This window comes from Pipistrellus kuhlii, unplaced genomic scaffold (genome assembly GCF_014108245.1).
Source record: "Pipistrellus kuhlii isolate mPipKuh1 unplaced genomic scaffold, mPipKuh1.p scaffold_m20_p_11, whole genome shotgun sequence".
In the NCBI taxonomy this organism is placed as follows: domain Eukaryota; kingdom Metazoa; phylum Chordata; class Mammalia; order Chiroptera; family Vespertilionidae; genus Pipistrellus; species Pipistrellus kuhlii.
The window spans coordinates 38,182,854-38,202,840 of NW_023425416.1; the positions used below are offsets into that span (position 1 = coordinate 38,182,854).

General features: G+C 40.3%; 1 protein-coding gene across 1 annotated transcript in view; it reads right to left on the reverse strand.

Annotated features, from left to right (window-relative positions):
- Positions 1-13,819: 13,819 nt before the first annotated feature.
- Positions 13,820-19,987, reverse strand: part of NEK10 (NIMA related kinase 10) — a 136,214-nt gene continuing 130,046 nt past the window's right edge. Inside the window, exon 37 of the mRNA XM_036431653.2 lies at positions 13,820-16,714. Within this exon, the coding sequence (XP_036287546.1) occupies positions 16,666-16,714 (49 nt within the window). The 3' untranslated portion in view covers positions 13,820-16,665. The remainder of the gene's footprint in view (positions 16,715-19,987) is intronic.

The following is a 19,987-nucleotide window of genomic DNA, read 5'->3' on the forward strand; positions in this document are numbered from 1 at the left end:
ACAGCAAGGACATTGAAACTTTGAGGCCAGACACTGCCTACAAAAAATATCATTGAAGGCTGGGTGGGGGGACAGGTGGGGAGTATAGAGGGTCATTGGGGGAAGAAGGGGGACATCTGTAATACTTTCAACAACAAAGATAAAAATAAAATAAATGACTTTTTTAAAAGACATTGAATGCTGATAGTTGTCTCCTAAAGCCCACCACCAAGTGATGGTCATGGGACATGGCCATTTTCTATCCATGATCTCAGGTGAGCTAACGCGGACAGCAGCTTAAACTGAAATGGCATGCCAGCCGAAAGGGAACTTTAATTGAATCCACTTGCTATTTAAGCTGGAAGGAGAGCCCTTTCCAGAGAGAACAGAGGAAATTGAAATTGTTGAAGGGTAAGGTTTAGGAACAAAGCCAAAGTTGCTTAAGATGGTGCTTGTAGGAAACCTCACCATTATATGTTACTCTCAAAGGTATTGCCCGTCCATCCTCCTCCCCCCTCTCCAGTTCACCACAGCCAAGAAAGCAGAGGTCTTCCCAGTGCCTGTCCGGGGCTATGGGGCTATCATGTCTAAGATCTACAAGAATGCAGCGAAGTACAGCTTTTGGCTGCAGGCAAGGAAATAACTAATGCATGAGCCTTCCATCATTTCCAGCGAGTTAGGGGCCAATTGTTCATTATGTGGATAGCCAGAGTTCTGAGGCAGGAATGACAGCCCTAACATTTTCACCAGGCCTTATTATCCCCCTCTCCCAACCCCAGCCTCCTCCCTAGGCCTCTTGGGGATCTCTAATGAGCTCTTCGAGAGGCAAGATTCTTATTATCCACGGAGAATGGGCTTCCAACTGACGGCTGTGAGACAGCCTCCCTTTTCCTGCTGTGTGCCTGCTTCCCAAGCAAACCTCTCCACAGTCTGTGCTGTAAACTGAAAAAGGAACTTTCCGAGGGCACAAAGGAATGTTTGCATTGCCCGGCTAGGAAATCTGTGTTGGCCAGACCCAGGGGAAGAAGATGAATAGGGATGAGGTGGGTGGGGAGAGGCCTTGACTCTATGTGACCTCCTGAGCAGCTTCTATTTGACCCGGCTTAAATGATGTGAGGTTGATGGAAATCCAGATAGACATGGAAGATCATCAAAAGTTTGGGTGTCTAGTAAGGTTGGGGGATATAGGTTATTGGTTGCACCAAAATGGCTGGGAATTGGGCATCTTCTGGCATGTACGTGTATATGCATGTGTATAAATGCAAAGCTATGCTTATACCAAGCATCTTGGGAAACGGTGAGTATGGTACAAAAAATAAAAATAAAGAATAGACTTTAACAGTCAGGTAATTGGTCCAACAGATGTGTCTCAGTGGTTGAGCATTGACCCATGAACCAGGAGGTTACAGTTTGATTCCCAGTCAGGGCACATTCCCTGGGTTTTGGGCTCAGTCCCCAGTAAGGGGCATGCAGAAGGCAGTTGATCGATGATTCTTTCTTGTCATTGATATTTTATCTCTCTCCCTCTCCTTTTGAATCTGAAATCAATAAACATGTGTGTGTTTTGTTTTGTTTAAATTAAGCCCTGGCCTGTTCATTTCAGTGGTTAGAGCATCGGCCTGCAGACCAAAGGGTCAAAGGTTCAATCCTGCTTCTATCACATACCTCCATTGCACAACCCCAGGAGGGGTGCATATGGGAGGAAACCAATCAATGTGTCTCTCTCACATCGATATTTCTGTCTCTCTCCCCTTTTCCCCCTCCCTTCTATTCTCTAGAAATCAATGGAAAAAATATTCTTGGGTGAGGATTAAAAAAAAAAAAATTAAGTCAGGTAATTGAAATGCTAATCTAAGGTTGTCTGTGATTCCCTTAGCAAGAGGCAGGGTCAGTGGCTATTAGGATGACTAATGAGGAGAATGCACCAGGGAAGACTCAGCTGGCAAAGGCTGAAGAGTCTGGCCCCTTACCTGTCACTTACCAATAACCCACCAACATCGTGCCTCTATGTTCTTACTACCTAAACTGAAACTACTGTTCGAAACTTTGATGCAGGTTTTTATTGATTTAACTTCCAACAAATATTTACTGAATTCCTGTATTCCTTATCAGTGACACACACACATTCATAAAATATCAACTGGGAGCTTATTAAAAATGCAGAAGCCCAGGACCCAGCCCAGCCTGCTTGGATCAGAACCTGCATGCTAATGAGATCCACAGGTAATTGGTATGCATACTAAAATTTTAGAAGCACTGGACTGTGTGATGAACATTTGTTGTATAAATAAATAAAAGGGTGAAAGAACGCTCTTGGCTCACAAGATAGGGTAACCCAGCTTTGCTTTGTTGATGGAGGGAGAACTCCCTCAGTGCCATAAGTCATGTGGGCAGGCTTGGCCCCAAAGCCCATTGGGAATTTTGAGGCAAAGAACAGTGTTAAAGTGGGTGAAGAGAAACAGTGAGACCTCTGGGAGCAGAGGGAGGGAGGGCTGCTGCCCAAATTTTATTATCTCGAGGGGGATTGAAAAGCTTGTCTTGAGGTGGGGGGCATTATTCAAGGGCCTACTGTGGTGTTTGGCATGTAGCAGGCTGTATGTTAGGTTTCCGGTGGCAAGTTTGTGTTGGACTCAACCAAGTGAGTTGAGGTTGAAGGTCAAGCCAGGGCCTGGGTTACAGTCAGGCAGATAACACTTGAAACACCTGAGCAATGCAGATTGGCTTGAGCCTGAGCTCTATGGGACACACCTGCTAGGCCAGCAAGAATAATGCCAGATCCTATCAGTGGTGGGTTGAAGAAGAGTTGTGTGTGTGTGTGTGTGTGTGTGTGTGTGTGTGTGTGTGGTTCTCAGCTTCTAGTAATATAATAGTTGCTCTAATCAGGTTGGGTCCAAGGTTGGAGTCCTGAACCTGCAGGTTATCAATCAATGGGGCAGACTGAGTAGAATTTAGGGAAAGGCTGTGCCATGCTCTGGCTCAGTGTTAGGCAAACTGCTGCTCGCGAGCCACATGCAACTCTTTGATCCCTTGAGTTTTTAGCAAAGGCCAGCTTAGGAGTATCCTAATTAAGTTAATAACAATGTACCTGCCTATATAGTTTAAGTTTTAAAAATTTGGCTCTGTTTACTAATGAGTTTGCCGACCACTGCTCTAGCCCAAAGGGAGGAGAGTAGTGGAGAGAAACAAGAATAGCACCCCTGCACAGTCCTTTTGAGAACAAAAGAGCTGGATGTTGTAGAACTGAAGGCAGAGGAATTAATAGGTGTTACTACAACAAAGTTGCAAACTGCCCCCAGGAAGGATGCATCCATTCTTCCAGCTTGCTCAGTGTTACTATTCCGCCTAGATTACCCAGGGGGCTCTCTGACAAATGAAACACAAGAGCTATGCAGACAGTTGTTTCCCGGGCTTCCTGATTTGCTTTGATTATATTGTGTTTCTGCTGAAATCTTCTGATTAAAAGATAGTTTGTCTCAGTACCTGTAAGCAAACTGAGGTGATGAAGTGGTGGGGCAGGAACAATTTGGCCAGAAATCCCTATCTATGATCAGATGTAAATGCTTTCTGATGAGACTAAACCAAGTTCATAAGGATCTGTTTTTGTCTGCCAAAAAAATCCTGCTCCTCATTATCCTCAGATTGATCATTTCCCTACTATCATTCTTGGATAACTGCCCCTTTCCACTCTCAAGCCATGGTGTTCCATAGACTCCTTCATTCTGGGTTCCAGGGTTGGGAATCACATTGTTCTGGCCACAGTGATTGACTCAGGGTTGAGCACATGCCCAAGGCAATCATCTCAACTCATTTATCTTCTCTTCTCTTCTAGTTTAAGTACTGGGCCTGTTACCCAGGTTTGCTTTCTGAGACTTTATTCTGGAACTTCTCTCAAATTGATAAGGGAATCTTTCTGATGTATCAGGAACTAGAAGCATATAATCCTAGTGTTCTTTTAAACCAGTGTGGGAAGAAGGTTGCTTGGAAGTAAGGCCATAGTGAAGAGCAAAACTCATAAATGAGTATAAGCAAGAGAGGCAGGGAAAAACAGAGAAAGATTGAGAATGAGAGCAAGAGTGCTATTGTTACCTCTGAGCCTTTGACTTTAGCAATGTCTGATCCTGAATATTTCAATGATATCAGCCAAGATATTCCCTTTTACTCTTTGAACCTCTCGGTTGTCTAGTTCTTACAACTAACAATTGAACAGGATGCTGGGGTACCAGCAGACCCTTCTGACCCTGTCCCATTGGAACAGTCATTTTCAAGGCGATCCTTAAGAGGCAGAACTGGCTGAATCATTTTAAAAATTAGGAAACAGACTTCAATGTTTAGCAACGTTACCCTTCAACCTTTCGGAAACTGCAAGTTCATAAGGCTAGTAGTTTTTATTTATTTAATGTTCTCTCTGTCTATTCATTGAATTAATTATTGCTGATATGTTAGCACCTTATGGTAATACAATAAGCACTGTTATTTCAGAAAACTGAGGTCCAAAATGGTTGTCATTCACTTTAGGTCACACAGCCAGTGGTATATCTCCTTCACTTTGGAAAAAGGAGAAGCCTCAGTCCACTGGTTCCCACCCCCTACCCCAGGGCTCCGCCCCCATTGATTTTTAAAGCCAAAATGCCTGATTGGCTTTTGAGCCATTTAATTAGAAAATCACATTTGAGAACTCACTACATATCAAGAGGTTCCACGGGCAGGGTTACTGAAGCGCTTTATGGAAAGTTGGGTCCTAGTGAAAACATTAAGAACAGGCTGTCCCCTGGGGTAGCTTGGGCTTTGGCATCAGGGAATTATTGCAATTCTAATGTAGTCAGCATTTGTGCTTTTGAAAGAAGATGAATAGTAGAGCACCTTTTTCTGTAACTATTTAAGGTATTCAGACAAAGCAGCCACTAGGAGCTAAAGGCAAGATGTTACCATTTAATAAGGCACACAGAGAATTCGAAAAATTTCATAAAGTTAACCATCCTTTCTCTACAATATAAATCAAGGGTTTTGCTTGGTAGGGATAAGAAGAGCAGCAGAATTGGAGCCATGCAGAATCTAACTTTTCTCCCAGGGTTCTGACCTTTTTTGTTTTATTCACTAGCTATTAGTGTCTTCACTTTTCTGCATCTCAGTTCTTCCCAATAGGGTTAGTTATAACCTCCTTCTCGGGGGCCATTATGCTGACTAAGTAGATACATGGAAAGTGCCTGGCACAGTGCATTCCACACAGTAGCCACTCGACACTCTCTCCCTCTCCAGTGAGAATATATTGAGAGCAGTAAATTTATTGTTCCCCAAAAAACTAGCACTTCTTTAATTGATCTGATTAACCTTTGAATGAATGAAAGACCTTCTGATTCACATGATTTGTCCACCTCTTACTTGTGTGCTTGCTTTTAACCCATGTAGCTCAGTAAAAGTTTTTAACATAAAAATGCTGGGTCAAGATGTCATCAGAAATTTTGTTTCCAAGTTAGCAATTCACTTCTACTGTTTCTGAGGGGGGAGAAGGGGAAACAGGATAAAAACGGGAAAACAAATGTTTCTATTACATTTCCTATCCCTTAAGGTAATGCACATTAAAAATATTGAATAATTAGGACAAAGTGGAAGAGAAAAGAAAATAAGCTGTAGCATTCAGTGATATAAAGTGTGTTGACCCTTAAAGTCACTGAGTTGTGTACTGAGCAATGTTTCCTAGTAGACACAGAGTTAGTGTTAGCATATGAACCAACACACTCTGAATTTTTGAATAAGAAAAAGGAGAAAACAGTGAAAGAATTGAGTAGATATTTGGAGATGCAGCCAAAGCTTGGTACTACCTCAATTGACCAATGAAAATGCTAACCAATAGGAAAAGGACTGGGGAGATTTTGATCACCTTCTCAAGAGTGGGGGTGTGGAGGTGAGAAAGGGGTCGTAGTGTGTGTATGTGTGTGTGTGTGTTATTGTGTGTGTGTGTGTGTGTGTGTTATTGTGCAGTCACGAGAACAGACAAGTGTAGGGAGTAGATGGGGCTGGGAAACAGATTCTGGTAGCATTCTCCTGATTCCTTTAAGAATATGGCCAGGAGTGAGAGCTTTACCTCCTTACAGTTGCGCTGACTGAGTGCCAAGCAGAGTTTGAACAACCAGAACTTCACTATCCCACCCTACTTTTCACACTTTTCTCATTTGGAATACTCTCTCTAAATTGGAGCAGCTGATGTCAAAACCCTAATGCTGCTACTGATAAGACCCAACTTGGCCAGTGATGACAGGAACAAAATGGGGCATGTCAACTCCTGAAAGTTGTCATAAAAAAATGTCCAATAGAAATAGCTCCTCATATGTAACTGACCGGAGACACTGATCGGCATTGGACGTGAATCAATAGTCATTTGTTATGTACTTCATGTTGAACATTACATGTTTGGAAAGGCGGGAGATAGAACTAGCTAAAAGGTTCACAGTAAGCTTAATCAATGTCATCCAAAAGCATTTTTAAATAATTAGCAGACACCAAGATGCTCATTACTTGGGTTGAGTTTTTTTTGGAAAAAGTACTGTACACACTCTCAAAGTAAAACTAGTAAAGTATATGGGAGAAAACATTCTGTCTCTTAGAGATCAAAAGAGGGTCATCTAACCTTTCCTCCATCCCTGACAGCCGGGAGGTTCAGCCAAGGCTGAGCTAACTCCTTTTGTGTGTGGCCAATGCAGGTGGGACCCGTCTAAAGGTTCTTCTTACTTCCTGTGATGTCCTCTCCTTTTCTTGGAATTCTGGTCTCACTTAATCTTGAGTACAACAATACATCACAGAGAGAGTCAGCTCCCCAAAGACGATAAGGAATGCTCTAAGACAGTGTAGGAGGTTAGGCAGGTGCTTTTCTTAGGCAGCTGGTCTGTAATTCCACTCACAGCCACTAGTGGCCGCCAACCTGCGGTGGGGAGTGTGGCCCCAACAACCAAATCATAATGCCTAGTTTTATTCCTGCCTAATAGGGACTCCATACCCAACACACACCGTAATGACACCAATCAATGCATCATTTCCTTAGGCACCTGTACCATTAAGAGATTGCCAATCCGTATGCTTAGTCACACAAATTTTAAGCTAATATTAACTTGGGCATTTATATCCTGCCAGAGCCTTCCAGGGGCTTCCCCAGAAGCATGTCCTGAAATGTGGGCAGTTTCACCAGGAAGTATTGTCAGGAAGACTGATAGGTGAGTAGAGAGAGAGGGGGGAAGCCAGGCTAGGATACCTGAACAAGTGCACTTCCATGGAAGGTGACTTCGATTCGTTCTTCAGGGGAGCTGTGAAGCAGTGAACACCACACCCCAGAGATGTTCCAGTCAGGCATGAGGGCACTGGAGGTTTGTTCCAGTGGATTTGTCAGTGCTTAAGGGCTGCATCTGGAGGCAGAGTTTTTCAGATATTATTGTTGCTGGCAGGCCAAACCAGCTCCTGCCACCTGAGGGCAGTTCCCATCAATGAGCCACAGGTGCAGGCTATTGGGAGAGAAAGTACCTAGGAGGCCACGCACGCGCACAGGCACAGTCCAGGGTCTGTTCAATCGGCTGGGTACAGGCTAACATGGTACTGAGCATCTTACCTGGAATGCATTCAGTTTAGGCTCTGTGACTTTTAAAGTGAAATCTTTTATCTCCACTGAACAGATGCAGAAGCTAAGCCTTAGAAAAGTCAAGTCCTTGGTCTGAAATCATCCAAGAGAAATTATGAGCTGCCATCCTAACCCAAGTCCATTTGAGCCAAGGGCCCAGATCCTTCCCAGTGTTCACTTCTCGTTTCATGTGCAAATACATTTAGGGAACTTTAGACTCTAAGTGATTTGTTTCCTGATCTTTAAACAATTCACAGTATGTACCCAAATACTCATTAGGAAAATTACAACTACTTCCCTGGGTCATATAAACAACTTTTCTGCACTTGGGAAAATGGTTAAAATGTCCATGGCAAGTCTCCATGGCTCAAGAGATAAAACCTATGTGTGCACAGAATTAATCCATGCCATTTTAGTCTTTAAAGTATGATAGCAACTTAAATCAGCATTATAGGAACAGGTTCATAAAAAGAGCAAAGTGAATATGAGTTATAATCTCAATCTTGAGGAGAGGGACAAAATCTTGATATTTGGGAGATATTTTCTTTTATTCACTACTTATGAAGTGTTTTGGTTTTTTTTAAGATGGCTTTTCGTAGTTATAGAAAGCTATACAATTCACGTAATTCCTGCTCTTTGCCATATAAACATAATTACTGAGAACAATCAATTTGTTCCCATTTAATAAAGGACTAAATTAAAAATAGCAGAATATGCCAAAACCGGTTTGGTTCAGTGGATAGAGCATCGGCTTGTGGACTGAAGCGTCCCAGTTCGATTCCAGTCAAGGACATGTACCTTGGTTGCAGGCACATTCCCAGTGGGGGGTGTGCAGGAGGCGGCTGATCAATGTTTCTCTTTCATCGATGTTTCTGACTTTCTATCCCTCTCTCTTCCTCTCTGTAAAAAAATCAATATATATATATATATATATATATATATATATATATATATATATATATATAATTTTTTTTAAACAGCAGAATATACTGCTCTGAGCCTGGAGGGCATGAGGGATATCCACAAAGCTCCTCTGGAAGAATGATTTCCTCTCCTGTTTTTCATGCCAGTGACTGAGCTTTGTCTGTCTGCCGAGTTGGACCTGGCTTTCAAGAGCCTGCAGGGGGCCGGGACTGGTTTGGCTCAATGGATAGAGTGTTGGCTTGGGGACTGAAGGGCCCCGGGTTCGATTCCGGTCAAGGGCATGTACCTTGGTTGTGGGCATATCCCCAGTAGGGGGTGTGCAAGAGGCAGCTGATCGACGATGACGACACTCATTGATGTTTCTAACTCTCTATCTCTCTCCCTTCCTCTCTGTACAAAAATCAATAAAATATATTTAAAAAAAAAAAAAAAAAAAAAAAAAAAAAAAAAGAGCCTGCAGGAGACAGCCAACTGAATCCTGGGGTGGGGCCTAGACTCACTCTGGAATCCAGGTTCTGCAGTCTGAGGTCATTTTCATGAGACTACCTCACACAATTCTTTTTTTCTCCAGCTTTTTGGATATCATGATATTTTGTATTTCATGGCCCTAATTTTTCAGGTCTCCCTATGTGTGTGTGCTTTGGTATTGCACTCTGTGGCAGACATACCGTAAGGTGACCCTAAGCATCCATTCCCTTTTATAACCTCCCCTTGAGTGTAGCCTGCACCTGTGACTTGCTTCTAACAACTAGAATATGGTGAAGGTAACAGGATGCCGTTCCCTTGGTTTGGCTAAGTTATAAACCTCTATTTTAGAGAGAGAGAGAGAGAGAGAGAGAGAGAGAGAGAGAGAGAGAGAGAGAGAGAGAGAGAGAGACTCTAGCTACAGTTTGAAAAAGCAAGCTGCCTTGATGTGAACTGTCTGCACATGGCAGGAAACTCCTACTGGCCACATCTAATGCTGTGAACCTCAGAGCTACAAACACAAGGAACTGGAGTCTGCCAGTGATCACAGGAGCTTGGAAGAGAATCCCGGGGCCCACGTGAGAGCCAGCCCCCTGCCCATACTTGATTCTAGCCTATAAGAGGACAGTTAAGGAATGCCCAAACTCTGACCTACAGAAATTGAGAGCTTAAAAATGTACTTTTTCTGCCGAAACTAGTTTGGCTCAGTGAGCATTGGCCTGCAGACTGAAGGGTCCCAGGTTTGATTCCGGTCAAGGGCATGTACCTTGGTTGCAGGCACATCCCCAGTAGGGGGTGTGCAAGAGGCAGCTGATCGATGATTCTCTCTCATTGATGTTTCTAACTATCCCTATCTCTTCTTCTCTGTAAAAAATCAATTATATATATATATATATATATATATATATATATATATATTTTTTTTTTTATGTACTTTTTCTAATTGCCAAGTTTATGGCAATTTGTTACACAGCAACAAAAACTCGATGCATCTGCCTACACTAATGGGAGTTGTGGAGTTTGACCATCTGATCTGCTTTGACTAATGGGAATGGAGAAAACTTTACATAAGCAGTAGCTTGACAAAGGAGTCTTCCATTTCTACATCCCTTTTTCAACTCTTGCTACCGCCAGCCACAAAAACTCACCTGCTAAGCTGGAGGGATGTGAGCACACAGAGCTTTCTTTTCCCCTCAGAGTCCATCCTAAACCAGCCAGACCCCAGGCAACCTGCCAGCTGACCACAGACACCCGTGATTATCCAGTGGAGAGCATCTGAGCTCCACTCAGGCAAGCAGGCATCGCCTAACTGACCTACAGCTTCAGAGAAACAATAGATGCTTGTCATTTCAAGCCATTAATTTTGAGGGGCTTCATTGTACATCATTAGTGGCAATAGATCATTGCTGCAGGCAGGGATACGCCAATTAAAACTGCGGGACACTTCTGAGCTTAAACACGTGCATCATTGACTATTTGGAACATTTTTCTTAAAATCAAAAGGCTTACAAGTATAAAAGGAAAGATTCAGGAGCTGGTGAGAGAAATAATATGACCATTTGCTATGAACGCCTGATAAAAGAAAAAGGTTTTCCAGTAAGGTTGAAAATACATTTTTAATTATTTTCTTTAGCATTTTACAGAGCATATCTAAGGCGATAGCAACAATACAGGCTGCTTGCATTTGTATATAAATCTTTTATAGAGGCATTTCATTTTTCTTCGCTTGCAAGGCCTCAAGGTCATCGGCTCAGCTCAGGCTCCATGTGCTCACACAGGAAGGTGTTTGGGAGGTTTGGGAGGACAGGACCATATGCAGGGGGGTCTGCCACCCTCTGCCTTCCACATCACACATGGTCGCAGAACTGCCAACATCTCAAAAAACCCAGGGACCCCAGCAGGACACCGGGAACAGTCTGTTCTGGGGAGGAATGGGGCAGGGGTGTTCCAGGCCTGGGGAGGAGGTAGCCTCTTAGAGGCTGAGGTGAGGAGTGCAAATCGGCAGTACTTTTCCATCCTGTGGGCCCAGGCCTCGGTCTCACACTCCAGCCACCTAGATGATAGAAATCCTGAGCAATGTGGGATCAGGGGCTGCCCTTTTCAGAGAGCAGCTCTGTTCCTGTCAATCCTGACGAATTCACCGCTGAGAACAATAAAACACAGGAAGCATTCTCATTCCGTTTGGTCCACTAAATGCCAGTAAACAAAATGCCCTCAGAGGATTTTTATTTTAACTGGTTTTTGTTGCCCATTTCGGAGGAGCGAAATGATAGGATCTCTCCATGAGTTGTCAAGTGCGTGGTTTTCTTGAAATACCTTTAAACGTTTCTTATCTAACCTAGCTAAGTGTCGGCATATTCCAAGCTACCTGCACTTACCGAAGTTCCACTTCTATTTCTTATAAAATGTGCATTATCGGAGGAAATGGGCCTGAGGCCAGTAACTACAGGTTGAGAACTGCTAGCAGGGTCGCCTAAGACCTTCGGAAAACACAGATGCTTACGTTACGATTCATTAACAGTAGCAAAATTACAGTTATGAAGTAGCAGCAAAAATAATTTTATGGTTGGGGGTCACCACAACATGAGGAGCTGTATTAAAGGGTCGCGGCATTAGGAAGGTTGAGAACCACTGCCCTAGAGGAAAGACAGGGAAGAAACCATGGGCCCCAAAGGAAGAACTGCATTCACTTGATGGCAGACAGAAGTGCTTCTTTGAGGTGTTTCCTGCTTTACATGGACCCTGTCCTAAGGACTTGACCAAGTTCCTGGGAGCCTCAGGAGGCCACTCTGGGGACCACCTGCCTGGCGAGAGCTCAGAGACCACAGTCCAATGACACTGAGCTCTGGGGGTGACATGAGTCAGTCAAGTGCATGGAGTTACCTGGCCTCTTGCCAACTGCTCACCACCTGTGAAGAGCCTGTAGGGCTATGCCAGGCGCTGGAGAACTACTTGCCTTGAACATGGACTCTAACTTCTCAAAATAGTGTTTATTTGGGGAGCATCCCATGTCCGTGAGGGATCCATCTTTCATCTTTGACAAGCTGGGATTTCACTCCTGAGAACTTACATGTACTCATCCCCCTCGATGTAATGTTGGACTCATACAAACACTTCAGATACTCATTCCTGTCATGAGCTATCCCCAAGCCAGCCGTGTTCCTTTTACAAGTCACTGATGTAGGAGACAGACACAGAGAACGTGGAGGGCAAGAAAAGCAAATTCAACTGTCACTGAGAAGCCTTCTGTTGTCTTTCAGAATCCTGACTCAAGCGGTACTTGACATGCAGACCTGACTTATGCATTAAGAATATCATTCTGAAAGTGACTTTCACACTCTGACTTAAAGGTGTTAAGGGTATAAAGCACGTGATCCTCTAGGTTTGTTTCTTCGTCCAAACCTCTCTCTACCTGTTATATGGGACCAGTCTGTCCTATGATTGCAAAATCTTCAGCTAATTTTTCATGTGTGAGCTCCTCAGATCAATTCTGAGTATCGACCCAGACTTGTTGGTGAGCTGTCAAAATGACTGATTTTTCTATAAAGACAAAACTTTGTTCAGAGGAAAACAAAGGTAAGCTAGTTCCAAAGGACAGCAGTTAAAAAGTCAAATATTTGTTATAACACACATCCACTAACCCTAAATGCAGTTTCTGGGCACAGGGCAGAGCTTCATAAAAAAAAAAAAAAAGACAATTTGTCCTGTTTAGAGGAGTAATTTTTAGTTTTCAATTGAGAATATAGAATTAATTTTAGGATAAAAGCAATAAACTGTATTTAAATTTTTGTATATTATTAATCACTGCATATATGTAGTTAAAACTCTAATATATGTCACATAACAAGAATGCTGCTATCATTATAGGGTATGTGATCTTCATTTTCGAAAACAACTACTGTGCACTGACCCTGAGCATGTGTAAACTGGCAACATCCATCCCATCAAAATTATAAACTCTTCCCTGTTCCTCTCTTGCAAACCTCAAGCAACACCATGGCAGGAATGCAATCAACTATAATGGTCATAATTATAACATGCAAGTTAACACAAATAAGAATTTATCACGAAGTTCTTTCCCTGAAATGTTTGAGTCTTCCCATCAACATGAAAAACTGCATCCAAGGTTAAGTATACAGTTAGTAGCACACTTCAATTGAAAAGATATACAAAATGATGCCCACCAATGTGTGCAATCTGGAAGACATTATAAAGACATGGAATACACTTACCATAACATTTAGTTGCTAAACATGAAGAATTGCATGTCTGGACAGAATTTTACCCAAAGTCAAGGTCAGTCTCTGAAAGCACCAAGCATCCCTTGCTCAGGCGCCCTCTACTGCTGCATCGCCTGCCTCTCCAATTGATTCCTGTGCTCATGAAAACACATTAGAAAAGTGAAAGGTAAACAATAAAAGCAGCTTATAAAGAAGCGTTTCCTGCTTTCAGGTAGAAGTGGGACCTACGTCTAAAGGAATCCAGCATATCGATTGTACTCAGTTCCTTGCCATCCCAAACAAAGGAATAGCCATAAATATATTTCACAATTTAGCAAATCAAAGAAAGGATGTGGATTCTAGGTATATTAATACTGACAGAGTTGCCTCCACATGTCTTAAATATGAGTGATGATTAAGGATATTGCTACAATTGCAGAGAATCAAGCAGCCCTATATTTTTGCACATCAAAACTTATGGTATTTCTTTCTTTTATATATATATATATTTTTTTATTGGGGATGTGCCCACAACCAATGTACATGCCCTTGACCGGAATCGAACCTGGGACCGTTCAGTTCGCAGACCGATGCTCTACCACTGAGCCAAACCGCCTTTGGCTTATGGTATTTCTTAAGTCATAAATGGTACCTCTAGGAAGACCTTAACTCCTAATCAGTTCAACCATTTGGGTAAACTTTATAACAGTGTTTGCTAATGAGGTTCCGCTTCAGAATGCCGAAGCAGATTGTACACACTGACCACTGCTTCACCAGTATCCACATTTCTCTAGATTTCTGAAACTCCTCCATGAACACTGGGTCTAGTGCGCATATTATTATACTATGTCCTGAAGATCTCTAATGAAATATATCTAGAAGAAGAGAAGGTTGACAACCAGGAAGCTTATAGGCCTACTGCAGTCACTTCCCTGAGAAGGAACATCTTTTTTCTTTTTTTGAAGAAGCAAACTAAGGTTTCAAATATACATATTCAGATAGAGCTGGTGGATCATAACATAAGTCACTGAAATGTCTGTGCAACAAAGGTGATCTGAAAAGATTGACTCATCTTCTGTTCCACAGAAATATTCAGTGACTGAGCATGAGATAGATTAACAGGGATTTCATTACACAACACATAATTAAAACTTGTACAAAAGGAAGAGAAATTCTGGAAGTGCAATCAAGAAAGATGAAGAGGTCTCTAGAGTTCAAGTAACAATTTCTTTGCACTAGAAGACAGTTCCAACGTCAAAACAAAATGATCCTTCTTGTTTCCTTGTAAGGGGGAGTGGAGCTAAATAAAATTTGAAAGACAAGGCTTTTGAAAGTTGACTTTGCTGCTGGGATGTGCCTCCATGCAAAAAAAAAAAGGGGGTTCCTTTACCAGGACCTAACTTCCTCTTAAAGGCTCATTCTTGCCTGGGAGAATGTTGATTCAATAACTGGTAGAGGGAGGGATTCAAACAGCACACATCCATTATTTTGGCAAAATAATCCACTTATCAGTGATGGGCCTGAAGCTGCTGCTGAAAAAGCCACACATTTGCTTATTTTTGTTTGTTTTTATTGGCTCCTAATAATCCATGCCGTTCCTCTGGCCTGAAAGTGTGAGATGGAAATCGTCTGCTCAGTTCATTCATGAGATTGACTGCATGCATTGAAGATCACCTTCAATACAGAATGTCTCTTCTCTAACTAACATGTGACCGCTGAAGACTATTCTTTTCTATCTATTGTCATTTGATAAAGAACTTAATTGTTCAAATGTTCACCACATAGCTTGGTTTATTTCTAAGTACTGCCCCTCTAGGCCCATACCTCCTATACAATGAAAAAATGTGCCCATTCCATATATTTAAAAAAAAACAAACATGAAAAGTAATAGTTCAGGTTCAAATTAAATGGAATAGGAATAAAATTTTGCTTGGTTTAAATCAACAAAACCACAGCATTTTTATTTCAAGTGTAAATTTCACATTTGGATGGAATTGGTTTGAAAGCTGAAAATGAAATTGTCATTACTATATTTACATCTATGATTTTAAATTAGATGTGAATCTATAAATTGCACTGTAATTTTTATTACTTTGGCTTAAAGACAACAATTCATTGACAGTCTTCAAAGGCATTAGCTAAAGGGAATTTGGATATTGTTTAAGTATTAAACATGCTAATTGTAAAAAAAAAAAAAAAAGATGGATTCACATTAAAATATTTTCCCATTCTATACAAAAGGTTAGTGTTTTAACTATTATAAATATATTGAACTAACTTTATTCAATTGTGCTAAAAATACACCAATATAAATAAAAATAACAACTCAGTGAAAAGTAAACAAAAAGCCTAATTTCAGATTAGTAATTATATAGCATTAAAATATTCTTTAAGGAGTTAGAAGTGTAGTCTGATTTGACAATAAGGGCATTTCTTGACATTATAGTAGTTGTAAGAAGCCAATTGAAGACTAATAAAAATCTAGAAAGTTTCCATCATAAATTCTTTCTATATAGGAATGGGACACTGTTTGGTATTCTGATTTCTCTTTTTAAGGGATGTCTCAATGAATCAAGGAACTTTGATTTTATTATATAACTTGTATTCATTTCAAATTTTCAACAATAAAAATTTTATAACAATGTAATTTTAGTAAGGGGGGACTTAGAACAAGAAATATTGCATCTCTCTCATAGATTCTATGAACTCTTCAAAGTGCTCTAAAAACACTATAAGTTTGATTAGCAGCAAAGCATTAGACTAATCCGAATCCCCTCTGCCCCCACTCATATGTACATATACACACTGTACATCCATATATTCTCTTACTCTAACTTAAATATGACTATTTGATAATTATTCCCAGAGGCTGTGCAAGGTTACAATACTGTCTACACTGTATCTGGGTTCAAGACCACTAGCACCCAAGTGGTTAAGAGAGAACCAATCCTTTCATTAAAACAAACAAAAAATTCAATCACATTTTAAATATCTTTTAAGATTTAAAAAAAATGGGAGATACAGTGAATCACCCAATATGTTATTATTTTGAGTCCTATAATTTTCTTTAACTAAAACTATTTTATATACATGGAAAGATAGATGTCTCTGAACTTAGCAATTCTAAGTATAAAATATTTCTTTGAAAAATATGACAAGATGTTCATTTTTTCTAACTTGGAGGAAAGTTCTGTGAGGAGTGGGTTTTCGTCCTGCAGGTGAATTTGCAGCATCTTCTCCCAGAAGCACACTGGAAGCCCTGTCGCCCCATGTATATTGCATCCCAGGAATTGAGCCTCCAAGCACTGCAGCCCTCACAGAGCCTAGCACCAGACCTCCATAAAGAGGTCCTGCCGGCACTATGGCATTGTGGTCTTTTCTCCTCTACACTCTTTTAACAGCACCCAGTCCTCAGGCATCTTGCAGTGGTGGCACAAGTTCCGAACTTGAACGCTCATTCAAAGTGCAGCATTTTCATCGTTTGGTTGGGTGGTTCTTGGTCCCCCATGGATAGGAGTGATACCTAGAAAATTCAGAAGTGGAAAGAGTTCTATAGTGTCACAAATATTTTAGCTTACACGTTCCATTTCCAGAGCAGTTGCTCAGGTGTATAAGTAAATAAATCACAAGTTTTAAAAAGTGGTTCTAAATGACAATAGCGTGAGGAGATTTTTAGAATGCAACCTTTTGCTAATGTTCAGGGCCAACACAGTACCTTTGTCAAATTATGAACTCAACTAGAGGCTCAGTGAATGAAATTCGTGCACGTGGGGGGGGATCCCTCAGCCCAGCCTGGACCCTCTCCAATCCAGGACCCCTCAGGGGATGTCCAACTGCCGGTTTAGACCTGATCACTCTCATAATCCGGGACCATTGGCTCCTAACCGCCTCTGCCTGTTTGCCTGATCACACCTAACTGCTCCCCCTGCTGGCCTGATCACCTCTAAACACTCTCCCCTGCCGACCTGATCACTCCTAACTGTCTCTACCTAGGTCCACCACTGTGGCTTTGTCCAGAAGGACATCCAGTCTATCTGGTCTAATTAGCATATTACCCTTTTATTAGTATAGATTGAAACTGATAACCTTGTATAGTGGAAAAATAAACACCTATTCAAAGTAGTTTGTACATTTAAATGCCTATGCACATTAAATATTTATTTTATATATTCATCAGTTAATGGGGGGAGAGGAGCAATGAAAGTTAATTCAATGTAGATCTCTTTTTAGCTTGCATATCCCTATTTCTCAACACATATTTTATCATTATAAAATAAAATATTAATGTTACATTTAAGTATATGTTTGTCATCTATTTGCTCACAGAACTCAGTTTTACTCTCACAACAACAATGAGAACATTAATGCATGCTAAGCTGTATCTTTCTGGTAAGAAAGTTAAGTGTTTATGTGTCAAATGTGACTAACCGTATAACCAAGAAATGATATGCTTTGCACTGGTCAAGTTTGTTTTTACCTTGTTTCATTTTCTTTTACCCTGCTTTCTTCCTCTCAACTCAGACCTACCTCCCCCCCTTCCCAGAAGCCCAGAAATGAAGAATCCCCTATTTGGTTATGGTTTCTTGCTGCTATTTCTGTTTCTGTTATCATTTTTTTAAAAACTAATGCAGCATTTTGTGCTGGAGAGATTCTTTCTACCAACTGTCCCAGCTTTACCCTCATTATTTAAATAGTTCTAGAAATCTTCGCAAAAGATAGTCAATAGCTAGATGCCAGTGGCATCTCTCTATCCTTAAACAAAGTCTTTAATCTAAGCTGAAAATGTGTCATCTCTTGGCTTAATGCTTTAGTTGCTATCTTGATACTTTGTAGATGTGTGTATAAATTTGAATTGACAGTCTTAAGCTGTAAACAGAAATAAGGTGTATAATTCTCTGTGCATGGTAATTTAATAACATTTTGTGATGATGATGATGATGAAAATAAAGATAATGAGAACAATAGCAGATCTGAGTAGATCCTGGCAGAGGAGTTAAAACAATGTTTTCCATTTCAAATCATATTGCTAGAGCAATTTTTCTCAACTTGCATTCCCAATAAAAGCTGAGGAATTACTGGGCTAAACAAAGTCAACAGATTTCTTTCCTACAGTCCATCTCAGAGTCTTTAATATGGTATGTGTGTCAACATTCTTCACAAATGGAAAATCATATGTTCAGAGTTTCCCAAATATATTTGGTCATAAAACTTTATTTTTCAGGGAACATCTATTAATATCTCTGGCAATATTAGTTTTTCTCTGAAAGGTATTTGGGAAAACACAATCTACTGATTCTAAATACCTATACATGTTCTATGATATTTAACATCCTCTATCTTTTGATTATAAAAAAAATCATTACTGTCACAGTTGATTTGATTTGTATTTGAAATTATGTATATTTTCAGCTTCTAAAGTATTGGGTTCTTCTAAGTACAGCTTGAATTATTTCTTGGGAATTAATTTGGAACACAGTAAATGAGTGATGGCTTTAAGCAAAACCAAGGGTTATTTTTACTAGTCAACTGTAGAGTCTTTCTCCCAAGATTATATCATGGCTAGTAGAAGCAGAAAAGGAAGTGTTATGCTTATATGGATTTATACATGGGTGAATCATTTTCATTTAAAGCATTTTAAAGAATATTTCATACTTATCTTTGCTGCTTAAACTTAATCATTTAAATCATGTCTTCCTATTCTATTCACAATTCTGAATACAAATGTGAATAATTTTTTGCCTTTGTTATTAAGTATCTTATCTGTTCACCATAATATGGAATTTGCAATGTCTTTTAATATGGGAATATGTATTTGGAAGTAGAAGTAATGTTTGATTTTATATTTAAAATGTGATAGTAGAACTGAAAAATTTAAGCAAATTTTTCAAAATAAGGCTGAAATTGTGTATTTTTTTAAAGAAAAATTAGCTCTTATAAAAAGTTCTCTAAGTTCCTTAAACACCTGTTTTTCTATTAATATTTAGTTGATTTTTCTGTAAAATATGAAGAAAGTTATTGCCCATGATCCTGAGTCTCTGAGAAGATACAGATTAAAAACTGACAGGTATTCCTTTTGCCCCCACTTAAGACAAAGCACTTGGAATGAGATGCTGATATCCATGGAAGGCTGCGTATTCCCAGTCCAGGAGTAGAGAGTGAAAAATTAAATCTCTCCAGGAATGGTGGGAAGGCTAGTAAACATGGAGATGGTGATTTCTATTAACAATATATCCTTGGAAAATGAGAATTACTCATCATTTCAGTTACAAATCAAAACAGAACTACATTTATGAAGGTAGTATTTTGGAAATATATTGCACACCAAAAGAACAAATAGATGAATAATCTCATGTGTGATTCATAAGAACAACTCGTGAAACAGAAGGAAAAACAATGTTGGCAACTGAAGTAACCTCACAAAAAATCTAATTTCCGAATAATGACCTTCACAGGATGTTCTTCGGCCCTCTTTCTCTCACCATGACTACTAATAGTTATCTTTGGGGAAAACTTCTTGAATAATTTAAATCATGTCACAAGATAGTTTCACTAGCTAGAAAGGAAGGCAGTTCCTCTAAGCAAATAAAGGCCACTTTGGGAGAACAAACTCATTAAGACTGTGCTTCCTACAGCTATTGTTAGCCACATATAATGTGTATGTGGTTGCTTACTATCCATGCATATTCTGTGTAGCTTCTTGGAAAAATCAAGGGACAACTTATGTGTAGTAGAGACTGTCAATGCCCATATTGCTTCATCCTTACCACTTCGAAGCATGCCAGCCTGATTCCAACGC